The sequence below is a fragment of the Callorhinus ursinus genome, unplaced genomic scaffold, assembly GCF_003265705.2.
Source record: "Callorhinus ursinus isolate GAN/ISIS: 27379988/994484 unplaced genomic scaffold, GSC_fseal_2.0 scaffold58, whole genome shotgun sequence".
Lineage (NCBI taxonomy): Eukaryota > Metazoa > Chordata > Mammalia > Carnivora > Otariidae > Callorhinus > Callorhinus ursinus.
The window spans coordinates 892,243-919,922 of record NW_027397120.1 but is presented as its reverse complement, the minus strand read 5'-3'; the positions used below and the strand labels follow the sequence as shown (position 1 = coordinate 919,922).

At 60.3% G+C, this 27,680-nt stretch overlaps 1 protein-coding gene across 6 annotated transcripts in view; it reads left to right on the top strand.

Moving 5' to 3' along the window:
- INPP5A (inositol polyphosphate-5-phosphatase A) overlaps positions 1-27,680 on the top strand; it is a 174,083-nt gene that overhangs the window by 127,984 nt on the left and 18,419 nt on the right. For all 6 annotated transcript variants that reach the window (XM_073884739.1, XM_025880123.2, XM_073884737.1 and 3 more), the window contains exons 9-11: positions 11,111-11,195; positions 24,719-24,814; positions 24,927-25,001. In XM_073884739.1, the coding sequence (XP_073740840.1) occupies positions 11,111-11,195; positions 24,719-24,814; positions 24,927-25,001 (256 nt within the window). The remainder of the gene's footprint in view (positions 1-11,110; positions 11,196-24,718; positions 24,815-24,926; positions 25,002-27,680) is intronic.

Sequence of the window (27,680 nt, the reverse complement as noted above, 5' to 3'; positions counted from 1 at the left end):
CGAAGGTGGGGGCCTGACTCCCTCCCATGTTGCGGGGAAGCCAGGCCAGCGTACGGAGACGTCCACTGAAGCGTCAGTGTTTCAGCCGAGGGCTCGGAGACGCCGGTGCGCATGTTCTGCTGGCCACAGGCGAGCCTTCCCATGGCGCCGCTGGGCTCGGGGTCGTGGAACCTGGGAGTGGCCATGGGCGTGCGAGCTCAGCTCTCCTGGCTCTGTCTCTCTGCAGCCCAGGGCCTGGGGGCAGGGGTCCCGGTGGTCTTGTGCCCCTCCTGCCCAGGCTCCAGCCAGCCTGTCCTCACTCCTCTGCTCCTCGAGCTCCCTCTTGGCTGGTGTTCAGGACCTCCTACTCTGGACCCCACGGGGTCCGCCACCCATCCGTGACCATGCTGTGTGACCTTCTCCAGGGTCAGGGCTGGTGGGCATCTGGGAAAGAAAGGCAGCGCCTCATACCATGATTAACAACGGGGTATGTTTGGTCCTGGACCAGCATCCCTCTTGGTTTGCGGATGAACCTTTGCTTAGTCAGAGCCTCACTGCCCAAGTCCATGGGGCTGTCTGGTTCCACCTGGTCCTCAGATCAAGTCTTCCCCTGCCAGCTTGCATGGCCTGAGGGACATCAGCAACCCACTTGGCCCTGAGAGAGCTATCACTACCGGATGGGGTCTCCCTGTTTCTGCCCAGGCAATCTCAAATTTTCCCCGGGGGCCCTACCCCACCCTACCTCTGCCCCTGTGCCAGGGCACGGAGTTGGGCATCTGTGGAAATGTGCCAAGGACTTAGACTCTGACCTTTGACCCCTCCCGCCTGCACCCAGCACCGCTCCACCCTGCCCCAAGCTCAGCCCCTGGCCCCGGCCTGCATGGGGCCTCATCCACCCCATGCACGATCCTTCTGGATTGCTTACGGGGCTCAGTAGGGACGCGCTCTGGACAGGAAGTTGGCTTTCATCCTTGTGCTGTCCGGTGTGGGACAGTGGCCATCAGTTTACCTCCAGGGCTCCCGCTGCCTCCTGCCAGGTCCACGTGGAGGAACCGTGAATGTGAGATGCGGGTCTGGTTGCATCTGTTGCTCCTGCACACTGAGGGCCTTGGACCTCAGCCCAGAACAGGTTCTGTGCAGCTGCTCTTCGGGGGCCTCCCCTGGCCTCCCAGGCCCCGGGCTGAACGGGGCTCAGAGGTGGGACTGATGCCTGGGTACTGGAGGGGTGTAGAGGGAGGCCTGAGCCAGCCTGAGGTCTGGGCACGCTGGGTGGGTCCTGGTGCTGCATCCCAGCATGCCGGCCCGTGGCCGCCCGTGGCGGGGCTCCCCCCACTCCTGTTCTCACCCACGTCCGTGGGTGTCTCACCCCCAACGTGCAGGCCGTCTCAGCGCCACGTCTGTGCAGGTTGAAACCCTCGGGTGGGCGCTGGCCTGGCCGTCCAGCTGGAGGGGGCCAGGAAGACAGGGACGTCCGAGGGAGGGCCCTTCTGGGGAGGGCTCACCTCGAGGGGGCCGTGGGCTGGCTCCCCATGCTGAGCTGCCTGGCTGGGGTGCTGTGGGTGGGACAGCGAGCCCATGTCCCGGGAGCCAGGAGCTGCTCCAAGCCGCAGCCTGCGTGGGTCTCGCGGCCTGACGGGTTCTGTGTGGGCTGCCCCCGCTTGCCGGGACCCCCCGCGGAGTCTGGGGCCAGGACAGAGCCCTGAACAGTCTGGTCTTGGTGACTATAGTCAGGTTGTCGGTGGGGTTTGCCATTACAACGTGTCATGGCCCCACTGTCGCTCCTCCATGGCCTTCGGGAAAGCAGCCTCTGGGTTTCGGGGCCCTCTTTTGCGACTTTGCATTCCCATGAATCGCTTCTGTGGGGAGCTCAGCCAGCCGCAGATCCGGACCTCCACCGTGCAGGGCTGGGCCGCCCAGCACAAAGGACAGCTCTGTAGGAGCGGTGAATAACGGGCTGTCCTTTCATCGGGGCGGCTAACCTTTTGGCAGCCACCAGCAGACTGCATTCTGCTCTGCCGATTGGGAGGACAATGCCACGCCGGCCCTTTGAATGGACGCTGCCACCAACAGTGCCCCATTCACAGCGTTGGGAACCTCGGGGAGCATTGTCCGCCGTGCTGTGTGGGGATGCGGGGAGACAGCTAGGGGGCTCCTGAGAGGGGAGCCTGCCTGGTTCCAGCTTCATCTCCCCGTGGCGTCAGACCCCAGCAGCCTGGCGTCCCCGTCCCCCCGGCGCTGGTGGCCGGAAGCCCAGGCTAAAACCCAGAGGCCCCCAGCACTACATGGGCAACTTTTCTGTAAATCTAAGATTATTCCCAAATAAAAACTTAGTTTACAGAAACCCGAGAGACAAATTCTGTCTGCAGTGTGCAAACTCTTCCCAAGTGTTTGGTCCCCCAGCAGTATGGACTGTGAGCGCCACGGAGCGCCTCGTGCAGGATGTGGCACCTGTGTGGACACTGACCCCAGCCTGGGCTCACCTGGAAAGGACTCCTGTCTGAGACGTCGGACGATGAGATCCTCAGTGTCAATAAAGCACAGCCCGCAGGCCCTCTGGGTTTTATTACAAATAATAAGCTTAATGTTTTTTTGTGCAATTCATGAATATTTTGCTTTTCATCCGTGATTAACAAAGAGTGTTAGGCCAGGAGGCTGGGGGGCAGGCGGTGCCGGGGCCCCTGCATGCACCTGGGGACCTGTCCTCCCGTGGGAGCGCTTGCACCTCTGTGCCGCACAGTTGAGCACCTGGGGCACGTTCTGCGGATTAAACTGGAGCAGAGAACGTGGAGCACTGTCCTTCCTGAGCCGCCAGCGCCAGAACTTCCTGATGGCTTCCCAAGCTTTCCGCCGTGAAATGAGATTTTTTTCCACAAGTGACAGGGCTCTTCTGTCTGCCCTTTGAAACGTGGCCTGGCCTAGTTCAACAGAACATTCTACGTTACAACTGTGAAATCCTGGCATGAAGCGCCCCGTTGTCCCCCCATTATTTTCTCAGAAATACAGTCCATTGTCCTGGCGCTCAAGTTAATTTGATCAACATTGGGACATTTAACTTTTATGTCCGGGCAAAAGAGCTGTTTCATGCTCATTTTGGGCATTCAAAGGAAATGATTGCCAGAAAAATAATGTTGCTCGGAACAATCGGGAGCAATTAGTTTCCCAGGGAGAGGCTATGTGACGCGCCCCGCCGCACCGCTCCGCTCTGTGGCCTCCCGGGCGGCCATCAGTCAGCTGTCAACTGCTCAAAGACCCTCTAACCTAAACGTTTCTCTTCAGCCCGTTCCCAGAACTCGCCTGGCTGTTCAGCGGGCGGAAGAAAAGCCGCTGCGTCTCTAGGCAAAGGCGAGCACAGCACTGAAGACCTGGGTCATCTGGGACACCGCATGGCCGGCCACAGAGCTGCTGCTCGCCACCTTGTTTCCTGCTCTGAGTGCCCACGGGCAGCAGGACACACACACGTCCCCTCGGGCGTCCAACCGCCCGGAGGCCGAGGTCGCCGTTGCCGTGTGCCTGATGTGGTGTGGGGTCCGGGGCCGCACAGGCCGGCGCCCTCGACCCTGCTCGGCCTGCGCGCTCTGGGCCCCCCGTGTTCCCAGCGCCAGGTAGGAGCGCACCCAGTGAGGACGCATGGAGTCCAGTTGCAGTCCCAACAAAATGAGCTCATTATTCCATACATCTCAGATGATGGACGGCGTCTGTGATACAGTCTCTCTTTTATTTCATTGAAGACCAGGTGAAGCATCTAGAAAGTGTAGATGACTCTGTGATGACGGGGTGTGCCCTGTGGTTGGCTCATTCACATCCGTGTGTCTGTGGTCGTCTCCTGTGTCCTTCCGTTAAGAAATGAAACAGCGTGCTCGAGCCCGCTCTGCTTTGCCTACACTCAGGTGGCGCCGCCGCCCCCGGGCCGTGTGTCCTGTCTGCACCGCGGGCAGGCCTCTGTCTGCAGCGCACACGTGGGAGCATCCGTAGGCACCGTAGCTGATGTTCCCAGGCGTCTCTGCGGGGCGTTCTGCCAGGTACCTCCGTCCACAGCTTCAGCGTCGGGCCTCGTCATGTGGTGTCTCGACCACCTTTGTGCTCGACCACTACTTTGTTGGCGTTTGGCTTGTTCTCTGTGTTTTGCCAACAGGCTGATGTCACGAGCTATGGTCTGGCCACGCTGCACTCTGACCAGGCAGCCCCCGCCGGCATCCTCGGCCTGGCCAGCATCCACGCTCACACCGGCCTAGGGAACGCAGATGGTGTGCATTTCCTCATGTTTCCTGCGCTCGCTGGTAGCGAAGGTTTTAAAGGCACACTCAGCTTTCCAAGACTCTGGTTCTCGTTTCTTCTGCCTGACACTTGAGGATCTTCCGTATCCATGTGGTTCGTGGTGGCATCTGAGCAGTCTGAGAGTGGTTCTCAGTGTTTACTATCTTAATGCTGTTTACAGGGTGTGAGACCAGGGACTGGTGCCAGGAGCCTGCACACCAGCCACAGCCCAGCGCTCACGGGGAGCTGCCACCCCACACCCTGCCCCGCACATGCTTCTGCTGGAGAACAGTGGGTGGCAGGAGCAGGGACTCGGTCGCTGGGAAATCCCGGCTTGAGGAGCCCCATCACAGTGCGCGACAGAGACACTGAGGCCTGGGCGGGGGCTGCGAGCAACCCCCACAGGCTCGGGTTGTCTTGTCACCTCGCCGTGCAAAGTGCCACAGACCCGTGGCTCAAACAGCACACACTCATTGCTTGAGGCTCGAGATCCCATGCCAGCTCGCTGGGTCCTGCTGAGAAGCCACCGCCTGGCGTGCCCCGGCCGCCTGGTCACTGTATCCGCACGAGGCGGAGGGCACGTTGGTGTCTGCTCCTGAGGGTACCCCACCCTTCGGACCCCATCTCCCCTTCATCACTCCCAGTGGTGTGACTGGCCCGTGGCCAACCGCACAGGGGTCGGGGCCTTGACCTGAGAATCTGGGGATGGGCACATTCAGGGCACAACAGGGCCGCATGGCCTCGTGCCAACAGCTGGCTCAGGCCTCCAGCTGTGAGGACAAGAGGTAAATTTTGGAAAAGTGGCAAGAGTTTACAGGGGGAGGTTGTGGGAAACAGCGGACTTTGTGATTCTGGTGTCACCAACTAGAACTTTGCCCGGCCTCATGTCACCAAGTTGTGCTGTGGCCACTCCAGTGGACCCCACGCCTGTGGCTGAGGGTTCGTGTGCCCCCTGGGGCTCCCCACCACCAGCAGCAAGCTGCCCTCGAGCCAGGGACGTGCCGAGGTCCCAGCATACACTTCCCACAGTCCGAGGGGTGCCTGCCATGCCTGTCACGGCACCCCAGTGCCGCCCCACGGAGCTCCCGCCTCAGGCCCCTCCGGTGTCACACCCTCCGTGCACTAGGCCTGTGAAATGCCCCAGCCCTGGGGAGTGCGTCGCGCCCTGAGCGCTCACAGCAGGCCGGTTGGCGGGCTGTCACTGAGGCCCCTCAGGCGGCTTGTGGGGACGTTGCCTGACACCAAAGGGACAGTCAGGGGTCTGCGCCTGCCCGACGCTGGCCCGGGCCCTTTGAACAGATTGTTCCCTGCATGCTTTCCCTGTCTCCGCCTCCGACACGTTGTGCACAAACCACCCTCCCTGGTGCTGGTAGGTGTCCCGCCCAGGTGACTGTCCTCGTGGGGGCTGCCGGTCCCCCACGCGCCCCACACGCCCTGGGGCAGAGTGAAAAGTGAGGTCATGGAAGAGCGTCCGTCCATTGCTCGGGAGGGGAAGAGATGGTCTGCTCAGAGCAACGTGGATGTGGGGCCGAAACCTCAGGTGCTGTGCCTGGTGTCCGCGGTCTCCTCTGCTGGGTGTTGTCGCGATGGAGCTGCGTGAGCAGAGGCCGTTGTCCCTGCCGGCTCCGAGGAATGGAAGCCGATGCCGGTCACCTCGCGTTCATGCGTAAACTCCGCCTAGGCCGTGATTCAGAGGAAAGTGAAGGGAAGGGAGCGGATCTGGAGTGGTGGACCTGCCAGAGCGCTCTGACGGCGTCCTGCCTGCTCTCCGCACCACACCAGGTTCTCGGGGTGACACGCAGTCTGCGCACCCTTGGTGCTGCCCGTGCCACGTGGGCCGAGGCCACCAGCCAGGAACGGTGTGGTGTCCGACAGTTGAAGCCACGACTCCCTTCAAGGAACAATGTCTCCGTCCTGGGAGGGTGGGCGTCACTTATCCTCGAGACATGAGTGCGCGGCCCCTTTCTGCGCGTGTGTCCGCGTGGCCTGTCACATAATGAAATCGCCTGTCAAAACAGAACGAGACTCTGTTTCCAAGGCCTAAAAAATTGATTTTTATGGCTCTTCTTGTAATTCTGTTTTTGAATTAGGCACATGATATTGATGTGGGCCTACATTTTAATCATAATAGCGTCTGACAAGGTAATTAATTTTAAAACAACTTTTTTCTCTTGGTCCAAATGGCACTATATTGAAATTAAAAGTGAGTGCTGTGAGGGCCGCGGGCCTGGCACTCAGGTGATTGCCGCGGCCGTGACAGCCCGTCCATCTTGCGCCACCACGCGACCTTTGGAGATGGTGGTTATTGATGAGCGCGGGCCATTACATCAAAAGGAGCTGGGCATGGAAATGTGATATAGTTTAGGTTTTTAATGATAGTATTACAAGAATCCAGCCCTACTGACAGAATCCCTGTCATCGGCGTGGCTCCGCGGGGGGCAGGAACAGCGCGGCCAGGGTGTCCTGTGTACCGTAGGGGCAGGAAAGGCCCCACCATCCAGGAGAGCCTTAGGAAGTGAGCGTTTCCTCTCGTAGATGCCCTGGAGCTTTTCAGAGTTTGTTCGGTCAGATATTAAATTGGAAGTTTGTTGGGTTTTGAGGAAGGGACTTAACTCCCGATGTGCTCTGCCGTTTGATTAGCCAATGGCTGTTTGCTTACACGGTCCATTCCCAGGGCACCAGCTGCCTGCAACCCTGTGCAGCCGTCCGTCCCCTCAGGCCAGGACCGTCGGCTCAGGCCTGTGTGCCTTGAGCCTCATGAGGACCTGGGTGGCCCGCATCCAGCCCCCGCCCCCCTGGAGGCCCTGTGCACTTGAGCCCGGGGTCGCTGCTGTCCCGCGATGCTCTTCTCCCGCATGCTGGAACCCCAGGCTTGGATCTGACTTCCTTCGTTCCTGTCGTCCCGTGTGTCTGTGGGCAGTTGCTCCCGCCACGGCCTCCATGCGTCCTGGACCCAGAGCGGCCTGGTGACTCCAGTGGCTTCACATGCCTTCTGAACGTTCATTGATCCCAGAGAACATGAAGTGCTTGCCTTGTCCCAGCGCAGGGCTTGACAGTGGTTTCCAGGAAATTGTACAGAGCAGATTACGCTTCTTCAGGCAGAGACTTAATGTGACGGTATCGGCTCACAGACGGCTAAGAATGGATGGGCACGTGTGAACTGTCTTCCCTGCTCTGATTAGTCTCCTAAGGCTGTGGGGACGGAGGAAGAATCCTTGGTAAGAGATGGACTCTGCACACACATGGCACGTGTGCACACGCCCCACACGTGTGCAGCATCTGCACATACGAACACGTCTGTACACAGCACACATGCATCTCCGCGTCATGTTTCTGCGGTCACCCACTGTTTCCCTCAAGCTCTGTGCTTGCAGTCCCCCGGGAGCAAATGTGCAGAGAGAGTGGGGTCGTGAGTCTGACCCGCGGATCGAGTTCTCCGGAGCCTCCGCAAGGAAGGCAAGTGTTCTGTGCTTTTTAGCAGATAGAAGCTGATGAATCATTAAAATAATATGTGTAGATTCTCTGACACTTAGAGGGAGCAGGACCGTACTCCTCCCTTCAGCAAGAGCAAGCCGGAATGTGGTTTGGTTTAGCTTTTCTCAAAAATATAAAAAGTTTTAAAAAAAGAAAGGGGAAATGCATTTGAGAGGCGTGAGGTCATGCGTGCTGGCTGGGCGGAGGCCAGGGTGCGTGGCCCCGGGACCCCAGGCGCGGTGCTGACATTCTGCTCGCCACGTGCTCACCTGCTCCCGGGAACCAGCCAGCGCCCAGTGTGAGCAGCAGAAGAGCATTTGGAAACCGTCCTGTGAACAGCACTCCTTCTGACCCCAGAGACCCCTTGACTTTGACAGCACCCACCTGGCCTCTGTATCTTCAGGCCTCGGCGGAACGATGGCCAAGGAGCCAGCCTGGCCAGGCGGCTCTGCCTCTGGTGAGGGAGCCTCGCCGGGAGTGGGCTGCCTGAGGAGAAGCAGGTGAGGGGCAGCGTGGGGGGACGGGGGGGCCCTGAGACCGGAGGCTGGGCAGTTCCGGCGGGATCACGGAGCCATCACAGAGCAGCCACCTCCCGGTACAACACGCACAACTGCATTTTGCCGAGGGGACTCTGTGCCTCCTGGGACACCTGCCTCGTGTGGGAATTCCTAGGCACAGGTGCCCTCAGGGCAACAGGCGTCTCTGTGTGACCTCAGAAAACAGAAATCAGTCCCTGTGATAAGCTGTGAATGATGCCGGTTTGGGTTTTTAAAAACAATGTGATTGAACCCCAATGATTGTATTCTCTCCGCGTGTACCTGGACCCAGGAGGGCCTGCCCGCGGCAGCACCAGCACCGTGTGAGGGGCCCTTAGTTCTCGGGGCTGGGACAGCCTTCTTTCCCGTTGGGTCTGCTGTGCACCTGACCTGCACCCCCGTGTCGGCGAGGCTGGGGACCGGGAAGCCCGTGCTGCAGGTGTCCTGATGTGGGGGCGCCCTGAGACCTTTCTGGGCCCCCTCCACTCGTTCTCTAAGGAGTTTTCTTTTCTGAAGATGCTTAACAGCAGAAGAAGCTTTAGTCTCTCTAGGACAGGAGAGGTGGAGGGCTTCCTGCCGACACGAGTCCCGTGCGGAGCCGAGGGAGGGAAGGAAGGGTGGCAGCAGTGGTCCTGGGCACACTGGTGAGCCCGTGGGCCAGGTCAGCACCCCTGCCACTTCTATTCCTTAGTGGTATTTTCTCGATAGAAAAGTTTAATTTATAACAAGTAAAGGAAACTGTTGGTCGTCTGCATTAATCCATTAAATATGTCCTTCGTTCTCAAATTCATGTATAATTGAAAGTTATTCCAATTAAAAAGGAAAACAGGATGTTTTGTGGAATGTAACTAGATGATACAGTGATTAAAACGGGAGAGAAATATGAAAATAGCCAGTATATTTTTGAAGGAACTGTCCGCAGGAAGGGCATCCTGTGGAAAGGCTTACTGCCTGCAGGTGTGCGGGGTCGGTGACGGTGTGCAGAGAAGGACGCAGGGCCTCAGAAAGGCCCGTGTGATTTGGGGAATTTCGTGCTGCACGGACTGACTAGGAAGAGGATTGAATGTTTAACAAATGGAGCTTTCGCTCGACCGCCGGGAACATCGATACCCTGAGACCCTGACGTCACACTGATTCCACATGGGTCAGAGGCTGACGTGGGGCTCTGCCGTGAGGATGGGAGAAGGAGAGCCGTCCTCGGCCCGGGGCTGGGCAGGCCGTCCGGGGACAATGCCTGCTGCCTGCGCGAGGGTAAAAGCTCACTCACAGCAGAAGGCCCCGTGAACAGCCTGGAGACACCAGCCACGGACCGGAGGGTGGATTCTCACCGCTTCCTAGGGAGGCTCCTGGGATCCAAGAAGAAAGTGGCAAGAAACTGAAAACAGGCCGGAAATAAGTCGGAACAGAAAATGCAGTTCAACAAGTACCTGACCAGGCAGGCGGCCACGTGTGGCCTTGTGTGGCCTCATGTGGCCTCATGTGGCGAGGGCAGGGAGGGCGCAGAGGGGTGCAGATTCAAGCAGAAATGCAGCTTGTTTCCATGGATGGGACGGATTGACAGTGTTGGCAGGCGCCGTTAGGCATCTGCGAGCTACCAGGACGCCAGGACCCCACGTGCCCCCCAGGCCCCCCACCCCTCACTCCCAGGAGGGCAGCAGCCACGGCTGGCAGAGGCCTTTCCTGTGACCCAGGAGAACATTGCAGAGCTAGGCAGGGTGGCACGTGGTCCTTGCTTGGTCCTTTCTTCTGTTTCTCAAGCTAATGAATCAAGTGAGGAGCCCGAGTCAGTGGTAAGCAGTGCCCGAGGCGGGGGGGCACGGCGCCCAAGCACGACATCCAGGCCGGCCCAGGCACCGCTTGCACAGAGAGGCATTACCGGGTGGATCGGAGATGCACCAGGTTTCTTGGTAACCAGTGGAAGTTTCCACGTTAACCTGGTGAAGACTTTGCCCCGGCCTCTGCCTACCTGATGACGTTTGGGATGCGCCCTCCGCCCCGTGCCCTGCAGCCTCGCCGCTCTGTCCTAGCAAGTGTGTGAGCAGAGCCATGGCCAGGCAGTGACGTGGGGGCCTTGCTCCCTGACCGTCCCTTCCTCTGCGCCGAGCATACGTTCTGCTCCGCGGGTTGTCTAGTTAGCGGTGGTCCGAGTTCTGCTCTCCAATCGGAAGAACCCGGCACTTTGCTTTGCCTCCAGAAGCGAACAGTGGTCATTAATCGTGCTGCTGCCATGTTGGGGCGGGTGGAGGGAGCGGTCTTCTGCCTGCCTGTGAGGGAAGAGGGGTCTGTGAGGCGGCTGCTGGCTGACCTGGAGGCTGTCACGCTTGCCGTGTGTGCATGTCTCAGTAGAAAAATGGGAAAGGGATTGTGGTCAATTTAAAATAGGTGGAAAAGATGTTTCCAAGCAGGCGGTGCCTCAGTTTAAAAAAAAAAAAAAAGATGCAGTTGCTCTGCTTTTATGCCTTTGAAACATGGAAATGGGGCCGATACGTAAACACTTCCAGAGCAAGCTCAAGCGTACGTCCCGCCTGGGAGGAGTCGTGGAGGTGCCCGGCAGAGGCCCTGGCCAGCGGTCCTTCCCCGGTGTCCCGACCCTGTGCCCCTGTGAGAGCCCCCTACCCGGCCCTCGTTCTTCCCACGTGCAGGCTGGACCTCCCACCAGATGCGGTTTCCACGCCGCGCTGGCCCACTTGTTAGGACACCCCTGGTGGCATGCACGTGTCAGCGTGGAGAGAACCGTGCGTGTCTGGTGGGTGTGCGGCGTGGTCACTGTGCTGCTTGGGAGTGCGTGGAAGGCACGTGTGAGGGGCACGTGGTGGAAGGGAGGCTGATTGGCGTGCAGGTAACGTTGTCCCCTTCTCTCCTCTCAGAATCATCGACCAGCGATTCGAGAACGTGTCCTACTTTGTGTTTGGTGATTTCAACTTCCGGCTGGACTCCAAGTCCGTGGTGGAGGTAGGTACTGGCTCCCAGCCTCATCGGGAGCCCGTAGTCGGGGTTTTAACCAAAGCTGTAGAGTCAGGGTCTGCCCCTCCCGGGCAAGTTCAGCCCTGTCCTTCTCACGGCTTGTATTTAAGGCAAATATTCCCAATAAGGAGGTTTTCCTGTCAAAAGGGGGGCTGTTACTGGAAATAGAAACGGACAGAGTCTCACAGACTTCTGCAGCTGCTCAAGTGGTCGTTGCCCATATGGGGACGCCATGTCCTGCTGGGAAGGTTCCGCCATCTGCTGTTGAAAAGCGGACAAGCCGGTGGGGAGACGTGGCTGGAGGGGCTGCTCCATCAGCTTCCTCATTGGGAATGCCGGAAACCCGTCTTTCACTGAAAATTCGTGGCTGTTGCTTAATCCCCAGGGGCCTGGGGGCCGTGTGTCTCCTGGGTGCACCTGCAGGGCCCCTGGCGGGATGCCCCGCTAAGAACAGGTGCAGACGGAAAGCCTCGGCCCTGCCCTGTCCCAGCCATGTGACCTCGGAGCATCACCTCTGCGGCTGGGAAGGGGGGTCTGTGGCTCTGGCTCAGGGCCGAGGCTCCAGGGTGCACCCCTGCCCCCTGCGGCAGTGACTGCAGTCCCAAAACCAGCTGCAGCAAAGGGGAGCCCAGCCCAGCCCCCGCCACCACTCCTGCACAGGCATGCCGGCGGCCCACGCCCGGTGTGCAGCACACCCCAGTGGAGACCTGGGGGCCGTCCAAGCCATCACCTTCCCGTCAGTGTCCATCGTCCATCCTCTGCAGAAGCGGTTCCTTATAGTCAGCCGAGGTGGTTGCCCATCATTCCAGAGCTCCCTGTGGCTGACAGACATGAGTAATGTACGGAAATTCTCTTCTTTCATAATGTAATGAATCCAATGGCACCCCACTGCGCGGGCTCACGGGGCGTACGGGTGGTCACACGCCACATGCTGGGAGAGCGTGGGGCACCCCGCCACGAGCATTTCGGGCGGAAAGTGAATCCCGCCAGGATTCTGAGATCCTTCGCTTGGTTCTGCTAGTTTTCCTTTCCTCACGGGGGGGTGGGGGGGCGAGTCCATCAGATCCCAGGCCCTCCAGCGAGCCCAGGAGCTCGTCGGTCTTGTTGAAATGCTATTTCTAGGATAGGATTCAGATTTTCAGGAGAAGTGGAATAGCACACGTATGCCTGCCCCTCCTGGACCCCACAGGGCGCTGTGCGGGGGCCCCAGCCTCGTCCTCGGTCAACCTGGCTGGCCCTGGCCCAGCAGCTCGGGGTCCTGCCCCCATCCCCCACCCGGGGCAATCAGCTGGCCCACCGCCAGCCGAGGAGACAAGGGGACGCAGGGAGGTGGGGCCACCTGCACTAGCAGAGCTCAGATGGTGAGAAGCTCCGCTCCCGCGCTGTCTGCCCCTCCCACCTGCGGGACGTCAGGCACGAAGTACGGTTTTAAGTACTGGGAAGAGTATGTGCGTTTCTGTGGTCCCTCCTTTGAGGAGGTCAGTTAATACATTACCGCTACGTTCTAGCTTCAACATTTCTACGTATCCGTCCAGGTCCTGCCGGGTGCTCTGCTAGGAGGCCCCACGGTGGTGGTGCTGGGGAGGCACGGGGGCCCAGGGCGCGTAGTGGGGAGACAGAGGGCTCCCGGTGTAGACGGAGGGTGTGGGAGGTCACAGAAGGCGGCACCAGCGCAAATGCTTCTCAGCAGCTCATCGTCATCACGTGGCCTCCCCCAGCCCCCTGGCCTCGCTGTGTCCCCTTCCCTCGGGCCCATTCGAAATCCAGCCTGGCTTCATCGCAAGGTCCTCAACTAATTACGTCTACAAAGACCCTACTTCAGAATCAGGTCCCATTCTGAGGTCTGGGTGGACACAAATTTGGGGGGGACTCTTCAACCCGTGACAGCCCATAACACCAGAGCGACACGTCTCCCCTGCATTCAAAAGACTGAACGCTAAACAGTAAACACGCTTCTTGGCAAACGTTCACCTGAAGATAAGTTCAGCTGAAAAAGAACAAATTTCTTTCACTGGTGACTAATTTCAGTGGTGCCAGTTAAGCTGTCTTTAGTTACCAAATTTTAAAATACCGCGTAAGCACCTCTTTTGGAAACTCAGAATCTGCTAATGGCTTGGCTTCACTTTTTTTAAAAGGGTTTTAACTGTAAAAACAAGAGAAATTTTGTGGGAACCCTGAGAGTCAGAGTCAGTCTGAGCTACCCGTGGTCGGGCCCTCAAGATGGTTGAGGAGAGGTGTTCAGGAAGCCCAGGCGCCCTGAGTCCGGCCCTGGCAAATGCAGATTCAGGGCCCGCCACCCTGAGGGCCAGGCTCTCAACCAGGCCTCCGACCCACTTCACTTTGCTTTTAATTGTCTCCCAAATTGTCTAGTGAGCCTGTGACGGGACCATCAGGCACGGCTTCCTGTCGGGACAGTGTCACGGCAACTTGTTAGAAACACTCATCCTCAGGGCCCCTGTGTGGAGACGCTCGTCACATTGAGCCTCGCGCATCTCGGCGTCCCCTGGGGCACCCCGGCTGCACTGGCTCGGGGGACACAACCTGCAGGTGCACACGTGGGACGCCTCCCGAGCTTCTCACCTCTGAGCTGGACTGTGCCGGGGGCAGCCCTGTGACGGTCGCGATGTTTCCGGAGCCCTCGTGGGAGGCTGCCCTGTGTTATTAGATGGAAGGCCATGGGGTCCCGGGGGTCGTCAGGCTCTGCTGCACCACAAACTGCGGTTTGTTTTCGGCAGGCTGCGTGGGTGGTTCTGCTTCACAGACGCCCGTGGCTGGGTTGGAGACTCTGGTTCTGGTTGCCGCTTTCCAGCTGGCTACTCCAAGCCGGTGTCTCTCCCTCAGCGGTCCAGTGGGTGTTTCCCGCATGCCTGCCGGGTGCCCTGGGGTGAACACAGGGCACAGCCCCCGTGGTGCCAGGAGAGCCGTGGGGACCGGGTCTGCCTAGCAGGTGGGACACTTGAGTCTGCTCTTCCTGATGGGCCTTTCGGTCTATTCCCTGCCCCCCCCCGGGAGTCAAAACAGCAACCTGAGAGCAGTGTCCTCCAGAGCGTCTGCTTCCCGGGACCCTGTGCTCAGAAGCCCCTGCCTTTTGCAGGAGAGCCCTGTTTTGGATGCAGCCGTGTCTGTGGACCTTAGTATCAGCCAGAGGCCAGCAGGGCATGTTTTGGGCTGGGGTCTCCTGTGGGCAAGGCCTGGCTAGAAAGCTGTGGAGTCTTGTCCGGTTCTCAAGTGTAGTCTGGGGGCGTCCGTGAGATTGGCAGTGTGGACAGGGCAGACAGCACTGGGGTGTGGGCAGCCAGGAGGAGGAGTCCCGGATGAGTGCAGGCCGTCCTCTGTGCATCCGCCACCAGGGGCCCAGAGTGCTCTCTGCCCCTCTGTGGTGCTGAGGAGGTGAGTGGGTCCCCAACCTCTCCTTCCAAACCACACCATGGCCCAGGAAAGACACGGATCCGAAGGAAGCAGTGGGGCTTGACCCACACTGCCCACCACTGGCCTGGGCCTGGCACTGTCCCTCCTCCTCTCCACCCGGGTGGACAGGCAGACGGCCCTCAGCAGTGACCCCCCTTGGAACAGCCGCTTGTGGACACCCACACTCAGTGCTCACAGACCAGGTCCTGGGGTGGGGGGAGAAAGCCGTGCCGACCTCGACCCTTGGTGTTCTGGAGGAGGAGCCCACACGTGGTTTTCAGATTGCCTGAGGTCAGCGTGGCTGCCGACCAGGAATGCCCTGGACAGTGCCGTGTCTGCGTGTGGTAGGAAGGCCTAAGGAGGGTGATGGGAACACGCCTCCTGCCTGACGGGGACTTGTGCAAACACCACAGTTGCTTCGTCCGCCCGGCGGGTCTCTTCCCTTGCAGCGCTCCCCTGAGAAGCCGCTGCCTGACTCGGCTTTGGGTTTGCTTGCTGATGCCCCAGCTGGAGCGGCAAGGTCAGCCTCCCGGGACCTGGGGCAGCGAGCACACTGGCGGGAGTCATCAGAGGTTAACTCAATCTGCCTCTGAAACAATGAGGGGCCAGTGAGCGGCTTGCGGCTACGGCCACTGTGAGGGACAGGCTGTGATTGTCTATCCGGCGGCCGGGGGCGGGGGGAGGCGCCTCCCGGGTGGGGGTCAGTCAGGCCCGAGCAGGATGGGGAGATCTTGTCGCGGCGAGCAGGGAGGGGGCAGGGTCCGCTGATGCAGAGGGAGAGGACCCCGGCCCCTGGGAACCGGCAGCCTCCTGCTTCAGACGCACGCGGATGCCCGCGAGCTTGCAGAGCAGAACTGAGAAGACAGTTCTGGGAGCAAACTTGGCGCTGCCGCCGGAGCCATAATTAAAGCACACATTAGACAGGGTCGTCACGTGCCGACTGATGGGCCACGCGTCACGAAGCGGATTATTAACGCGGCCTCCGGCTCGGCCCTGCGGGCGGGACCGCGCGGAGGGTATGTTTTACGCCTTGTGCGGTGGCTGCGAGCAGCTGGGGCGCTCAGCTGGCCTCAGTGACAAAGGGCGACAGCGGTGCCAGGCGCTCCCGTCTCTGCCCGGCCGCGCCCACCTGCCGTCCTTCATCCCTGACAGCGATGCTGACGCGTGTGCTTCTGGAGGCTGGCGGCCGTTTCAAAACCAGTTGTCAGTGAGTGACGTGTGCGCGTGCACTCAGGTGCCAGGTGGGCCTGTCAGAACATGGGTCCTGTGAGGCCCGTCTGGGAGAGGCGCCCCCAGCACTGACGGCGCCGGCCTTGGAAGGGGCCAGAAGGACCCACGGCAGAGCCAGCCCACTGCGTCCCGAAACCGCCGAAGACCCCAGCCAGCAGCAGGGGTGCAGCCAGCTCCCCAGTGCCCAGAGCCCCGTCCCCAGACCGCAGACTTCGCTGCTGCCAGCCTCCTTCCCTCAGGTGCTCCCACGTCCTGGGGAAGGCGCTCCCACTCGGCCTGGAGGGGGCATCACCCTGTCACGGCCTGTGCCAACCCTCTGGAGGCCCTCCAAGATCCGGCAGCCAGGAAGGTCACCGTGCCGACACCGAGAGCAGGAGGAAGCGCTTGTGGGCATTCTCTCCAGCTAGCTTGTTGGTACCAAGCCCAGCCACGCCCCAGACACTGCCACGGACAAGGTGCACGCAGGCCCCCGTCAGCCCCCCGTCAGCCCCCGTCAGCGCCCCTGTCAGCCCCCAGCAGCCCCCGTCAACCCCCGTCAGGCCCGTCAGCCCCCCAGCAGCCCCGTCAGTCTCCCTCAGCCCCCACCAGCCCCTAGCAGCCCCCGTCAGCCCCCCGTCAGCCCCCCGTCAGCCCCCAGCAGCCCCCTGTCAGCCCTCAGCAGCCCCCGTCAGCCCCCAGCAGCCCCCGTCAGCCCCCGTCAGCCCCTGTCAGCCCCCCGTCAGCCCCCCTCAGCCCCCAGCAGCCCCCAGCAGCCCCCCAGCAGCCCCCTGTCAGCCCCCGTCAGCCCCTCAGCAGCCCCCAGCAGCCCCGTCAGTCTCCCTCAGCCCCCAGCAGCCCCCGGCAGCCCCCCAGCAGCCCCCTGTCAGCCCCCAGCAGCCCCTGTCACCCCGCGTCAGCCCCCAGCAGCGAGTTGGTGTTTCTGCCCATGCTGTGGTGGGAGTGGTGGGTGTGAGCGGCCCAGGAGCTCTGGGTAGCCTGGCATCCACGGACAGAGGGAAGGGATGCGCCAGCCCACGTCCCAAGTCCCGAGAGGCACCCGGAGAAAGCCTCGTTGGGCATGGAGCGGTCACAGCCCGGAGCGGCCTCAGGTGGTGTGGGTTTAGGTGCGCAGAAGCTCCGTCCTCTTGCTGCGAGTAGATGCTGGTGGTCAAGAGGGTTTCTCTTCTGAACTGGGGGCCGGTGCAGACGGGGCTGCGTGTCCAGGCCGCCTCCTTGCTCCGGACGCCACTTGTATCCGCAGTGGCTGAGTGGGGAGTGGGGGGGGCTCGTGCGCGGTGCGTTGGCTTATTGTGTGGCTTTTTAAGAGTCTTACTTTAAAACAGCAGATTTACTCATATAAATCATTAAATTCATTTAACTACTGTTTCAGAAAAAAAAGAAACCTTTATGTGGTCTGTTTTGAGATAGAGCTTGTGGCATCAAACTAAAGCAAACTATGACGTTATACTTAATTATGACGATTCTGGGTTTCATATTTAGGGTATTTTTTTTTCAAGATTTTATTTATTTATTTGACAGAGAGACACAGTGAGAGAGGGAACACAGGCAGGGGAGGGACAGAGGGAGAAGCAGGCTTCCCGCGGAGCAGGGAGCCCGATGCGGGGCTGGATCCCAGGACCCTGGGATCATGACCTGAGCCGAAGGCAGACGCCTTATGACTGAGCCCCCCAGGCGTGCCGCTAGGGTATTTCCTCCCAGAAAGTTTGCCTTACAAACATTAGTTTGTTTTTCCAATTGGTAGATTGATGTCAAAATAATTATTCCCATAATTATAGAAAAAAGGTCCCCTAATGTGGGACCTTGATTTGCTGATTCATGGTCAGGTCTGTGCTCACCAATCTGTGATGCTTTTTTCTGTGTGTCCTGCTAGTTCATGCTTTATTTACCCCACTCTTGGCGTCAGCGCAGCTCATGGGGATTTTAGGACTGCAGCTGGGTGCCAAAGCTGGTGGGCAGGTTCCCTCTCTGTGGCCTACGCTCCTGGTGGGAAGAAGTGCCCCTGCCCCCCAGTCCTCCCAGGTCGGAGCCCTGGCGTGTCCATGGAAGCCCGGGTGTTCTCAAGAGACCAAACCAAGAGCGGGTCCAGTGTCCCTGGCCAGGGCCTCGTCCCTGGCCTGAGCTGCGGGTGTGCACAGACCTGCTGGACACCAGTCTGAGAAGAGCACACGCAGCTTCCTTCTGGAATGCCGGCTGTGTGGTCCTGTGTGGGCTCACAACCACCGTTGGGCTTTGCCCAGCGCACCCGAGCTCTGTCAGCACCCGTCCTTGTGGCCTGGCTGGTAGGGAGTCCGCGGAGCCGTCCTGGGAGAGATGAAAGGGTCTTTATGGCTTGTTGTTGTTCTGGATGAACAGTGCACAGTCTGAAACAGAGGGGGAAGGTGCCTTGGCGGCTGACCTAACTCTCGGAACAGCGCCTCCTCAGGACCCGCTCACGGCTTCCCATGTCCCCCTGCTGCATTGGCCAGGGCCCTCGCTCCCATGGTGTCAGCACTTTGGGGTCCTCAGAGGTGGTGGTTCCCCAACACTTATTAATAGGCCTCTTTCCTCCTGAGAGTGCAGGGGTTTGCTGGGAAAACCTTGGAAAGAGCCAGAGCTCGTGGGAAGGGTCTTTGGGAAGTCAGCATAAAGGGGACGGGTGACCACTGGGGACAGATCCTGCTGGAGGCAGTGCCCCTTTCCAGAGAGAGCAAGACCTCGAGATGCTGTCTGGTGGGAGCTGCCCTGCTCGGCCCTCAGGCCCTCTGGCTGGGACCGTTCTTTGTGTCAGTGCAGACCAGCCTGACCCCCGAAACCAAGGGGATCACCACGGGACACTCCTGTTTGCAGCCACCAGGCCCGCCACCCTCCCCTGCTGTCACACCCCTGTGTGCATCTCAGGCGCTGTGTGTGCCTGGGGATGCGTGTCCACGTGTTGTGTGCATGGGGTGCTTGCTCTAACCCCGTAGCTGATGTGGTTCCAACACCGCAGACCCCGTGGTAAGGCCACAGAATCGCCCACTGGGCCTGGGTGAAGGTGGGGGAAAGGAGCTGCGCTGCGCGCTGTGTCAGAGTCTCTGGTCCATCAAAAAGCCGCTGCTCGCAGCAGGTGCATGGCGCCTGGGCTTGCACCTGGGACCTGCTCTCAGACGGGGCAGAGACCGCTGTTGCCTGGGAGGAAAGTCCACATGAGCACATAGAGCTCGGGGCCACCCGAGACGGCCGCGCAGGGCACCTGCCCGTCTCCCGGCTCATCCAGACCCCCGGCCTGCGCTCCGCGGTGGCTCCGCTCTCCTCTTGGACGGCCTGGGCCGGCTCATCACAGTGGCCCCAACCCCCCACCCCCTGCTCTGCTATGGCCGGAGTGCCGACCTCACTGCTTCCGAAGGTGTCTGCAGCCCCTCCCTGAGCCCCAGACGCCTCCCTGAACAGCCCGCCGCGGACTGGCCACATCACTTTCCTCCGGGGGCACCCCCAGACCCACACTGTTGCCACTGTGCTGTAGCGGTTTGTCAGGCAGGTCCTGGGAGGGTGGCACAGGGTCCCACGGCTGGTCCTGGGAAGCAGTGGGGCTGTGCCCCCAGGCCTGGGGGTCGATGGCTCTGGTCCTCCTCCATCCCTGAGAGTCCCGATGCCCTCGGGCCCTCTGCTGGGCTCACCACTTCCTTGGCACCTCTGTTTAAAGCTGGAGACTTAAGGGCCATTTCTTCTGCAAGCTCTTCCTGCCGGCCTTTCCAGAGTCGGCCCCGCGAGCATCTGTGGCTGAAATTAGGCTGGAGGCGCCTTTGTTTCCGATTTCACGCCCTCAGAGGGCCTGCATGTTGTTCTGCAGAGCTGTCAGGGGATGAAAGCCTGCAGCAGGGTCCTGCTTCCTGGGAAAGGCGTGAACGATGGGGGAACTGTGTCTCCAAGCCCACCCACCAGTTCACGGAGGCCGGGCCCAGAGTCAGGAGGGGCGCACCCTCCGGAGTCCCTGGGCACGCGGCAAGGGGCAGGGCTCAAGACTTCTCTGCCTGCGTCCCTCCTGCTTTCTCCTTTCTCCTCTGTCCTCCTTGGGCCCTCCTTCGCTTGGTCGCCTGAAACACTCGTGGGCCAGGGAGTGAAGAGAAGCTTCCTCTCTCCTCCTTTCCTCCATGAGTGTTGATGTCTGGAACACGCCAAAAGCACACTCTGCTTAGCAATCAAACACCTTCTCCCAGTGCGGTTATTCCTCTCTGGGAGCATGGGGCACGCGAACGGCTAAAGCCCGGGGTTAGCTCAGCTCCAGAGCTGCGATCACAGGTGGCCTGGCGGGAGAGATCAGGTGAGGGTGTCCATGTGTCCAGGATGCTGCCCCAGGCCGTGGGGGCCTTGTGAGGCCCTCCAGGGTCCCAGTGCCTCCCTCAGAGGTCTCGGTTTGAAAACAAAGAAGAGTCTATTCCCGCGGCTGCAGAAATTCTTAATTCTTAATTCCTTAAGAATTCACTCCAGTGTTTTCCTCGAAACTGCCTGCACTGTCTGGACGCGGGGCCCAGGCTGGCTTTGGGGCTCGTTTCTGTTCTGTTTAATGTAGCCCTGAGTGGCTCTGCTGAGGACATCCCAGCCCCGGCACCGTTGTCCACTTCCTGCACGTTAAACAGTCTGTGGACGTCTGGCCCGACTGGTTTTCATCGCTGACTAAAGTCGGGATTGGACCTTGCCCCACCTCTTTGTGCAGCCATGGGGGAGGGACAACGACCCCGAGACAATGGCCCCGCTCACCCCTCTGGAAAACTCTGCTCCGGGCCAGACAAGGAGCGCCTGGCGTCCTCGAGGTGCCAGCCTTCCCCCTTGTGCCGATTTGGGACGGGTTTTGCTGGGGCCAGTGGTCAGGTCAGGAGGCCGCAGGGATGGAGTTTGCGTGTGTGTCCCTGGCTGCCCCTTGTGCTCTGGGCAGGAGGGCACCTTCTTCCGGGACCTTCTGATCCTGTTCCCAGAGGAGTGGGGCCTCCTCAGAATGCTTCTGGAGGTCAAGTCATGCAGACCGTCTGCTGAGAACCTTCTGGGTGCCTGTGGCCCTCAGTGGGGACCCGGCCATCACTGACAGGGGGTGCTCGGTTGCAGGAAGGGGGTTCATGGCTCCACCAACAAACAGGTGATTTTGCGTCAAAGCACAGAGACAGGATGTGTGGACTGCCAGGATCCAGGACACGTGGGCGGTCAGAGGAAGTCACGGGAGCAGAAAGGGCCCTTTCCTGGCATGAGGACCCATGTTCCCAGGAGCTTAGCTCGGCTTCTGCGGCCACTGTGGCCTCTGTGGTTCTCGCACAGGCTCTGGGGATGGGATGTCACGGACCCCAGTGAGGAGCCTGCTGACCCCAGGCTGGCCCCAACTCGGCCCTCACTGCATTCCGGAACAGTCCTGCCCCATGCCATGACCCTGAGTGCATCCGAATGTGCAGCGTGATGTGCGTCGCGGGCCTGGGGGGTGGGCTTCTTCCAGGCCTGAGGGAGACCGGACCCCTGCCTGCTCCCATGGGGACTTCTCCTGACTCTGGGGGAGAGTGTGCAACCAAACACAGGTTCCCAGCCCACCGGGGCCTTGTGGACAGAGGCAGGACTCCCCAGCACGGCCCGTGTCCTGTCTGCCGTCTGTCCATCTGCTCCCCAGCACAGTCCCCACACTGAAGACACCGCACCCAGGGGCCCCTCAGCCCCTCGCCAGCTCCCTGACTGCCTGTCCCCGGAGCCCCCACATGTCTGCTTCACACTCACTGTCCAGTTCTTCCTCCGGGAGCCCTCTGTTACAGGGTCCCCATGGTCTCACCCTGACACCCTTGACCGCCAGCTCTGCACTGACCGGCTCACAGCCCCCCAGTCCTGGCATGTGCAGAGGCCGCCTGCCCGCCCGGGGCTGAGCTGATCCTTTGGAAACTTTGGCTGAGAGTCTGCCTCGGCCGGCTGAGCTCACGGCAAACTGCAGGAAACCTGCTCAGAGACCACGTTTTGGACACAGATGGAGGCGTGTGTCCTGCCGCCTCTGGAGTGGGTATGCAGCACAACAGCTGTGGCTTTTTCACGTATGGTGTAGAAACTAAGCAGTTTAAACAAGGAGACTTTCCAACCGCTGTAAAGCTGCCTTACCTAATTCCTGTTCCTGATGGAACTTTTCAAATTTATGTTCAAATGTTTTTGCTCTATGTGCCTCTCACCAACACAGACTAAAACATACCGCATGGAACTTGGGGACATACTTGCTAACAGACCTAGCTGCCCCCAAATCAGGCTTTGTTCAGTAAGGCCAGAAGGAGACTCGAACTCTGGACTTTCCTGACCTCTCCGATCCAGCCAGCTGGCATTCCTGGGAAACCAAGAGCCTGGAGCTCTGTCATGCACGTGGTAGGTGCCGGTCAAACCGGTGCATGCTCTGCAGTGGGGCCTGAGCTCCACCCGCTCACCCTCCATGCTGCCATGGACCACGGGGCCTTTATGTCTGCAGCAGAGGATATGGAGTGGATTCTGCAAGACTGCATCTTGAAGGCCCGGCTGGAAGGGTCCAGGGGTGCTGGCATCCTCGGTCGAGTTTTGTACCATGGGGGAGCATGGTAGCAGTTGAGTGGGAGGGCTTGGGACAGACTTAGCTCCTGGATGGGCAGGGCACGCAGGCTGTGTCAGGCTGGCTGTAAACTGGGGTTTACAGCCCAGTTACACGAACCCAGCCCGAACCCAGCCCAGGGCCCTGGGGGTGCCCTGTCCAGCAGCCCTGCTTCAGAACTTACCCGGACTGAGAAGAAACCCAAGAATTTCATTATCCACACAACAGGTGGACAGCCTTGGGGACAGTGGTCCCGTGGGACTCCAAGACAAAAACTGGCACTCCGAGTGCCGAGAAGACAAAGTGTGGGGCTGTCCTGTCTGCTGCCCCTTCGTGTGGCTGCTGATAATGAAATAAATCTTAGGTAGCTCTTAAAAAATAGCATTTTGGGTATTATTTTTTTCTCCTTTCAAAAGAAAAACCCCTTCCATAAGTAGGCGAGCGGAAAGGCCCCGGCCTGCAGGTTTCTGCATGGCTGGTCATGACTGCGGATTGAAAGCGGAGAGGAGGCCGAGGCCAGGCTGGCCGGGGCCTGATCACTTCTTTACAACCTGGTGAATGAGGTGGCTCCGTGGGAGGGTGCGGAGAAAGCGCCGGCCCCTCTCCTAGCGCCCGGGCTGATCAGATGTTTATCCTTTGGGAACCCGCCCGAAATGGCTAAATAAAGCAATTTTTTAAAAAGTTTCTGGCAGATGCCTTTGGGAGAAGAACCAAGAATTTCCTGAATCGCATCCTGGGGTGGGTACAATGGCCCGCAGCCTGTGGAGCCCTCCCCCATTCAAGGAAGCACTTAAGCCACTTAAGCGCATTAGCATCTGGATGGGGCTGGACCTCCTCGGGACGCAGGGGTGGGCAGGGTGGCAGCGCTCTGCTCCGGATTGTTCCTGCGCTTGTTCTAATCCCTGCTGCTTGAAGGCGGCCAGACTGATTTGTGACACATGAGTCCAAAAGCCACTTTGGGGGCTTGACCTGCTTAACTCATCTGTGCTCTGAATGTCAATGGCCTGTCCTGGACGATGCTGTGGGGACGGCGGCCGCTGCCTCCCCTGCCCCACGCTGGGCCGTGTGCATGCCCGCCGCCCCCAGCCCGCCCCGCCCCGCGTACCTGGAAGGGGTCTGCCCCCGGCTCTGGAGGGGCTTTCGGCTCACCCCAAAGGGTCCCTGCTCAGGAGGGTTCCCCACCCAACCTGCTCTTCCACTCTCCCCTGGGTGAAGGGCTTCTCACAACTTCACAAGGGCCCAGGAGTCAAAATTAGTTGTTTTCTTGCGGTGGTCTCTCTCTCTCTCTCTCTCTCTCTCTTTTTTTTTTTTAGTAAAACTCATCTAGTCATTTTTAAAGAATAGCTCCATTGAGGTTTGGTTTACACACCGGTCTCAGTCCCAGGCAGCCTCTGCGTGCCCTTTCTGGACATTTTGTGTGCATGGACCCTGGTCCCATGTGACCTTTCCTTAAGGAAAGAGCAATGTCAGTGGCAGGGGGTGGCGGCCCCCGCGTCCCGCGTCCAGTCTGCCTTCTCTCTGTGCTGCTCTCCTTCTGAACAAGGACAAGTCCCTTGCACTTCCTTTGTTACGTACGTTCCTCAGTAGCCCTGATGGCCCAGGGCCCCAGGAGCCGGCTTGCTGCCCGGGGTCTCCAGTGTCGTCCTGCCGTTAGGGAGCCACCCGTTGGCACCCGCGCCAGCCTTTCCCGCCTCACACGCAGTTCCGACGGGAGGAATTTTCTCAACAAACCTAGACGTAATTTAGTTGGTAGTCCATCAGACGGTGGCCTGCTTGCCATGCCCTGGGCTGTGCCCTGTGGCTGTGGGGCTGACCCTGCTCCCTTGTCCCTCTCCCTGCCTGTTCAGCTGTTCCCTCCCTCAGCCGGTCAGTCTCTGCCCCCGAACCCAGCGTGGCCTCTGTTCTCCCTGCTGTTGCCTTCCCTGTCTTGTCCTGCTGCCCATGGGGCCGATCTCGTGGCAGTGTGTGTCCCCAGCCTGCCACGGGGACAGCACAAGACGGCTGTTGAGTTCCCCGCCCCTCCCCTGCCCAGGGCTGTCTTCAGTGAAGCCCCAGCAGACCTTCCAGGGTCCGAGCCGAGCCGGCTGTGGGCAGCTCCCGGGAGCCGAGGTGGACAGGGAGGCCAGGGCCCGCGCCAGGTGTGCGGCGCTTGCCGACAGGCCTGCCCTTGGACGGGGTGCCCGTCACACTCCTGCTGCCATGCGGGCGGGTCCGCGGTCCCTTTACGTGGAGGGGCTGGAAAGGATGGGGTCAGGGAGAGAGGCCAGGAAGTGTGCTGATCGCGTTGAGGAGACGGGCTGTGGGCCCCTCTCGTGGGACTGAGGCCCCTCTGTGTCTCTCCCAGACTCTCTGCACAAAGGCCACGATGCAGACCGTCCGTGCCGCCGACACCAACGAAGTCGTGAAGCTGATATTTCGTGAGTCGGACAACGACCGGAAGGTAAGCGCACCCCGAGCTGAGGGCCGCGCCCGCGGCAGGCCACTGGGGCCATTTGGAGTTGGGGAGCGCAGGGACTGCTCCTCCCGCACTGACGTCCTCTACCACTCTGCAGGTTATGCTTCAGCTGGAGAAGAAACTCTTCGACTATTTCAACCAGGAGGTTTTCCGTGACAACAACGGCACTGCGGTGAGCGCTGCCTCCAGATGCCCCTGGGTTCCTGGGCCCCCGAGACTGTGCACCTGCAGCTGGGACAGTCCCCGCCCTGGGTCTGGAGACCCTCCATGTGGGAGGTGGGATGCTCATGCCCTAGGTGCTCAGGGCGGCCAACACAGGCCTGGGCTCCGTGTGCACGTCTGACCAGGCCTTCCCGTGGCTGCGTGTGTGCACACGTGCGTGTGTGCAGAGTGCAGTGCGTGTTGGTTGAGACCTGGTCCTGCGGGAGCCACTCCTCTGCTTTGAAACCACCGCCCACCCTCGAGAATCCAGAGACGCAGCACGGGGCAGCCAGACCCGCCAAGTGATTCGGGCCTGCTTCAGTGTGTTTCTGGGGTGTCTCGTTGTGCGGTAACAGAGTACTGGTGGGTGAGCAGTTCGTGTGTGGTAGCCCCACTCTGGACAGTCCCAGTCTACGAGGGGGCGGCTCCTGACCCCACGGCCCCCGGGGTGCAGTGTGCAGAGGCAGGTCCTGGGTGGCGCGTGCCGTAAGTGTGAGGCTTCCCTAAGGGCGGGTGCCCCGGCAGATAAGGACACCTGAGGACACCTGCTGCCTGCCCGCCCTCCAGCCTGTCTGCTCTCCCTGCCGCCCACCCCTGCTCTGGGGGGCTCTGTGCATAGCTGTCCCCCTTTTCATCTCCCGGTCCCCCCATGCCCTGCAGTCTGGCCTCTGCGCCACCAAAACCATTGTCACCCACCTCGAAGATACTTTATTCCAAAGCCTGGACTTGATGCCCCACCCACTCCATCCCTGTGCTCACCTCCCTGCATCTGGGAGCCCCAGCTTGGTCTTGTCACCCCTGCCCTCAGGCCCCGGCCATGCTGAGTGCTCTACACCTGTGCCTCAGTTTCCCGTCCGTGTGTGGGAGGGTCCCTTCGGTCTCTGTGCAGATGGACGCTGGCGCGTGTCAGTGCTGGGAGACAGCACGGTCCCACCAGGCAGCAGACTGTCGGTCCTGTGTCCCTCCTTCGCACTGCTGGCCAGGAACTGCAGTCCCGCCTCCACCCCTACATCCACTCCTCCCTCCATGTCCTTCCCCGAGTCTGTGCCCACTACCCCGGAGCCACTGCCTCTTACTTGCTGCAACAGCCCCATCAGCGTACCCCGAGCCTGGGGCCCAGCCTGGGGCTTGTCTCGTGTACAGAGGGTCAGACCTCAGCTCCAGGCCTTAGCCACTTCCCACGGATCTCAGGTGAGCCTGGAGCCTGCTCTGGTCTCTGAGCCTCATTCACTGCTTGGCTCTCTCTGCCCGCCCCCCCCATTCAGGCACTGGGTTTACTTTTGCCCCAGCAAATGCTCTGATCCTTACCTGCCCTTCCCACCGGCCTGTCCCAGTGGGCACTGTGCCCTTTGGCCCTGGCCAGTTCATATCTCACTTCCTCAGGGGGCCTCAGGCCCTGGCGAGATTGACTGTCCTCCTATGTCCCCTGCAGTGCCCAGCTCAGCTTGCAGACACTTACGCCCAGTCCACTCCCCTAGGCGGGAGGCACCAGGGTGAGGACCTGTCCTACCCGCCAGCCACGCCAAAGTGTGCAGCAACCCGGTGATTTCAGGGCCTGAGCACTCGGGGCACCGGCAACCCCGAGGGGCAGCTTTGGGGACAGGACTGTTGGGGGGCACCGGCTGCAGGGGACGTACCCAGGAGACTCTCTGGGCAGCTGCGTGACTCTCTGAGCTTGGAGGCAGGGTGGGCTCTCTGGGCCCCTGGTACAGAGGCAGCCCCCTGACGCGGGGGCACAGTGAGGCCTCCAGGGCGGTAACAAAGCGGGAGAACAGCAGACGTGGGAGTGGCACTGGGGCAGCCAGGGCCTGGAATGTTCCGGAAGGAGCAGGACATGGGTGAGCAGGGTATGCTGTGGGGTCTGAGCCAGGGCGGCATAGGGCAGCCAGGGAGAAGTTGTGTGTCCTGGAAACGGGGAGCCAGCGCACACGGATCCACGGTCACTGTCTTTCTCTGGTAGTGTCTGGACAAAGCATGTGTTACTACCATCAGAAATAACAAGTGTTGTTGCCGTTGGACGTAAGCTTTTATCTCTGTGTTTATCTAACATATGCAATTTTTTAAGACAGAGGGAAGTTTGAATATTCAGGAGAATGTTTGTATTTTATGCAGAGATGAAAAAATGCAGTACAGAGTTACAGAGTAGATTTCCACGTGGCTGTTTTGGAAAGACCCACGTGCCCCTTTGTCGTGTGTGTCCGGAATCTCAGATGGAGAGAGTCGCGCCCGGCCCGGCGCCTTCCCCAGGGGTCTGCCGGGGCTTCTCCAGACCATCCTGCTGCTGCTGAGGGTCCCAGGCGCTCGGTGCCTTCAGAAATGCCCCGCAGGGTCACACCGGTGTGCGCGCTCCGTGCCCCGGGCCGCCTCCACGTCCATCACACACAGGAAGCGGGGTCGTCCAGACCAGCCACGGGGACAAGATAAATGGTCTGACGAGCCATCGCACCCCGGTGGGGAGGCACACAGCCCCACGGCCACTGGAACAAACAACCCATCCACAGGATGGATGTGCCTGTGCCGGACGCAGCCCCAAAATCCATCGCGCCCTTCATCAAGCACCGGTCTTGTACCCGTCTGACAGAAATTTAATTCAAGCTGGCTTCTGGAAATAATTATTGTATTTTAAGAGTAGTAATCATTGGCCGGGACA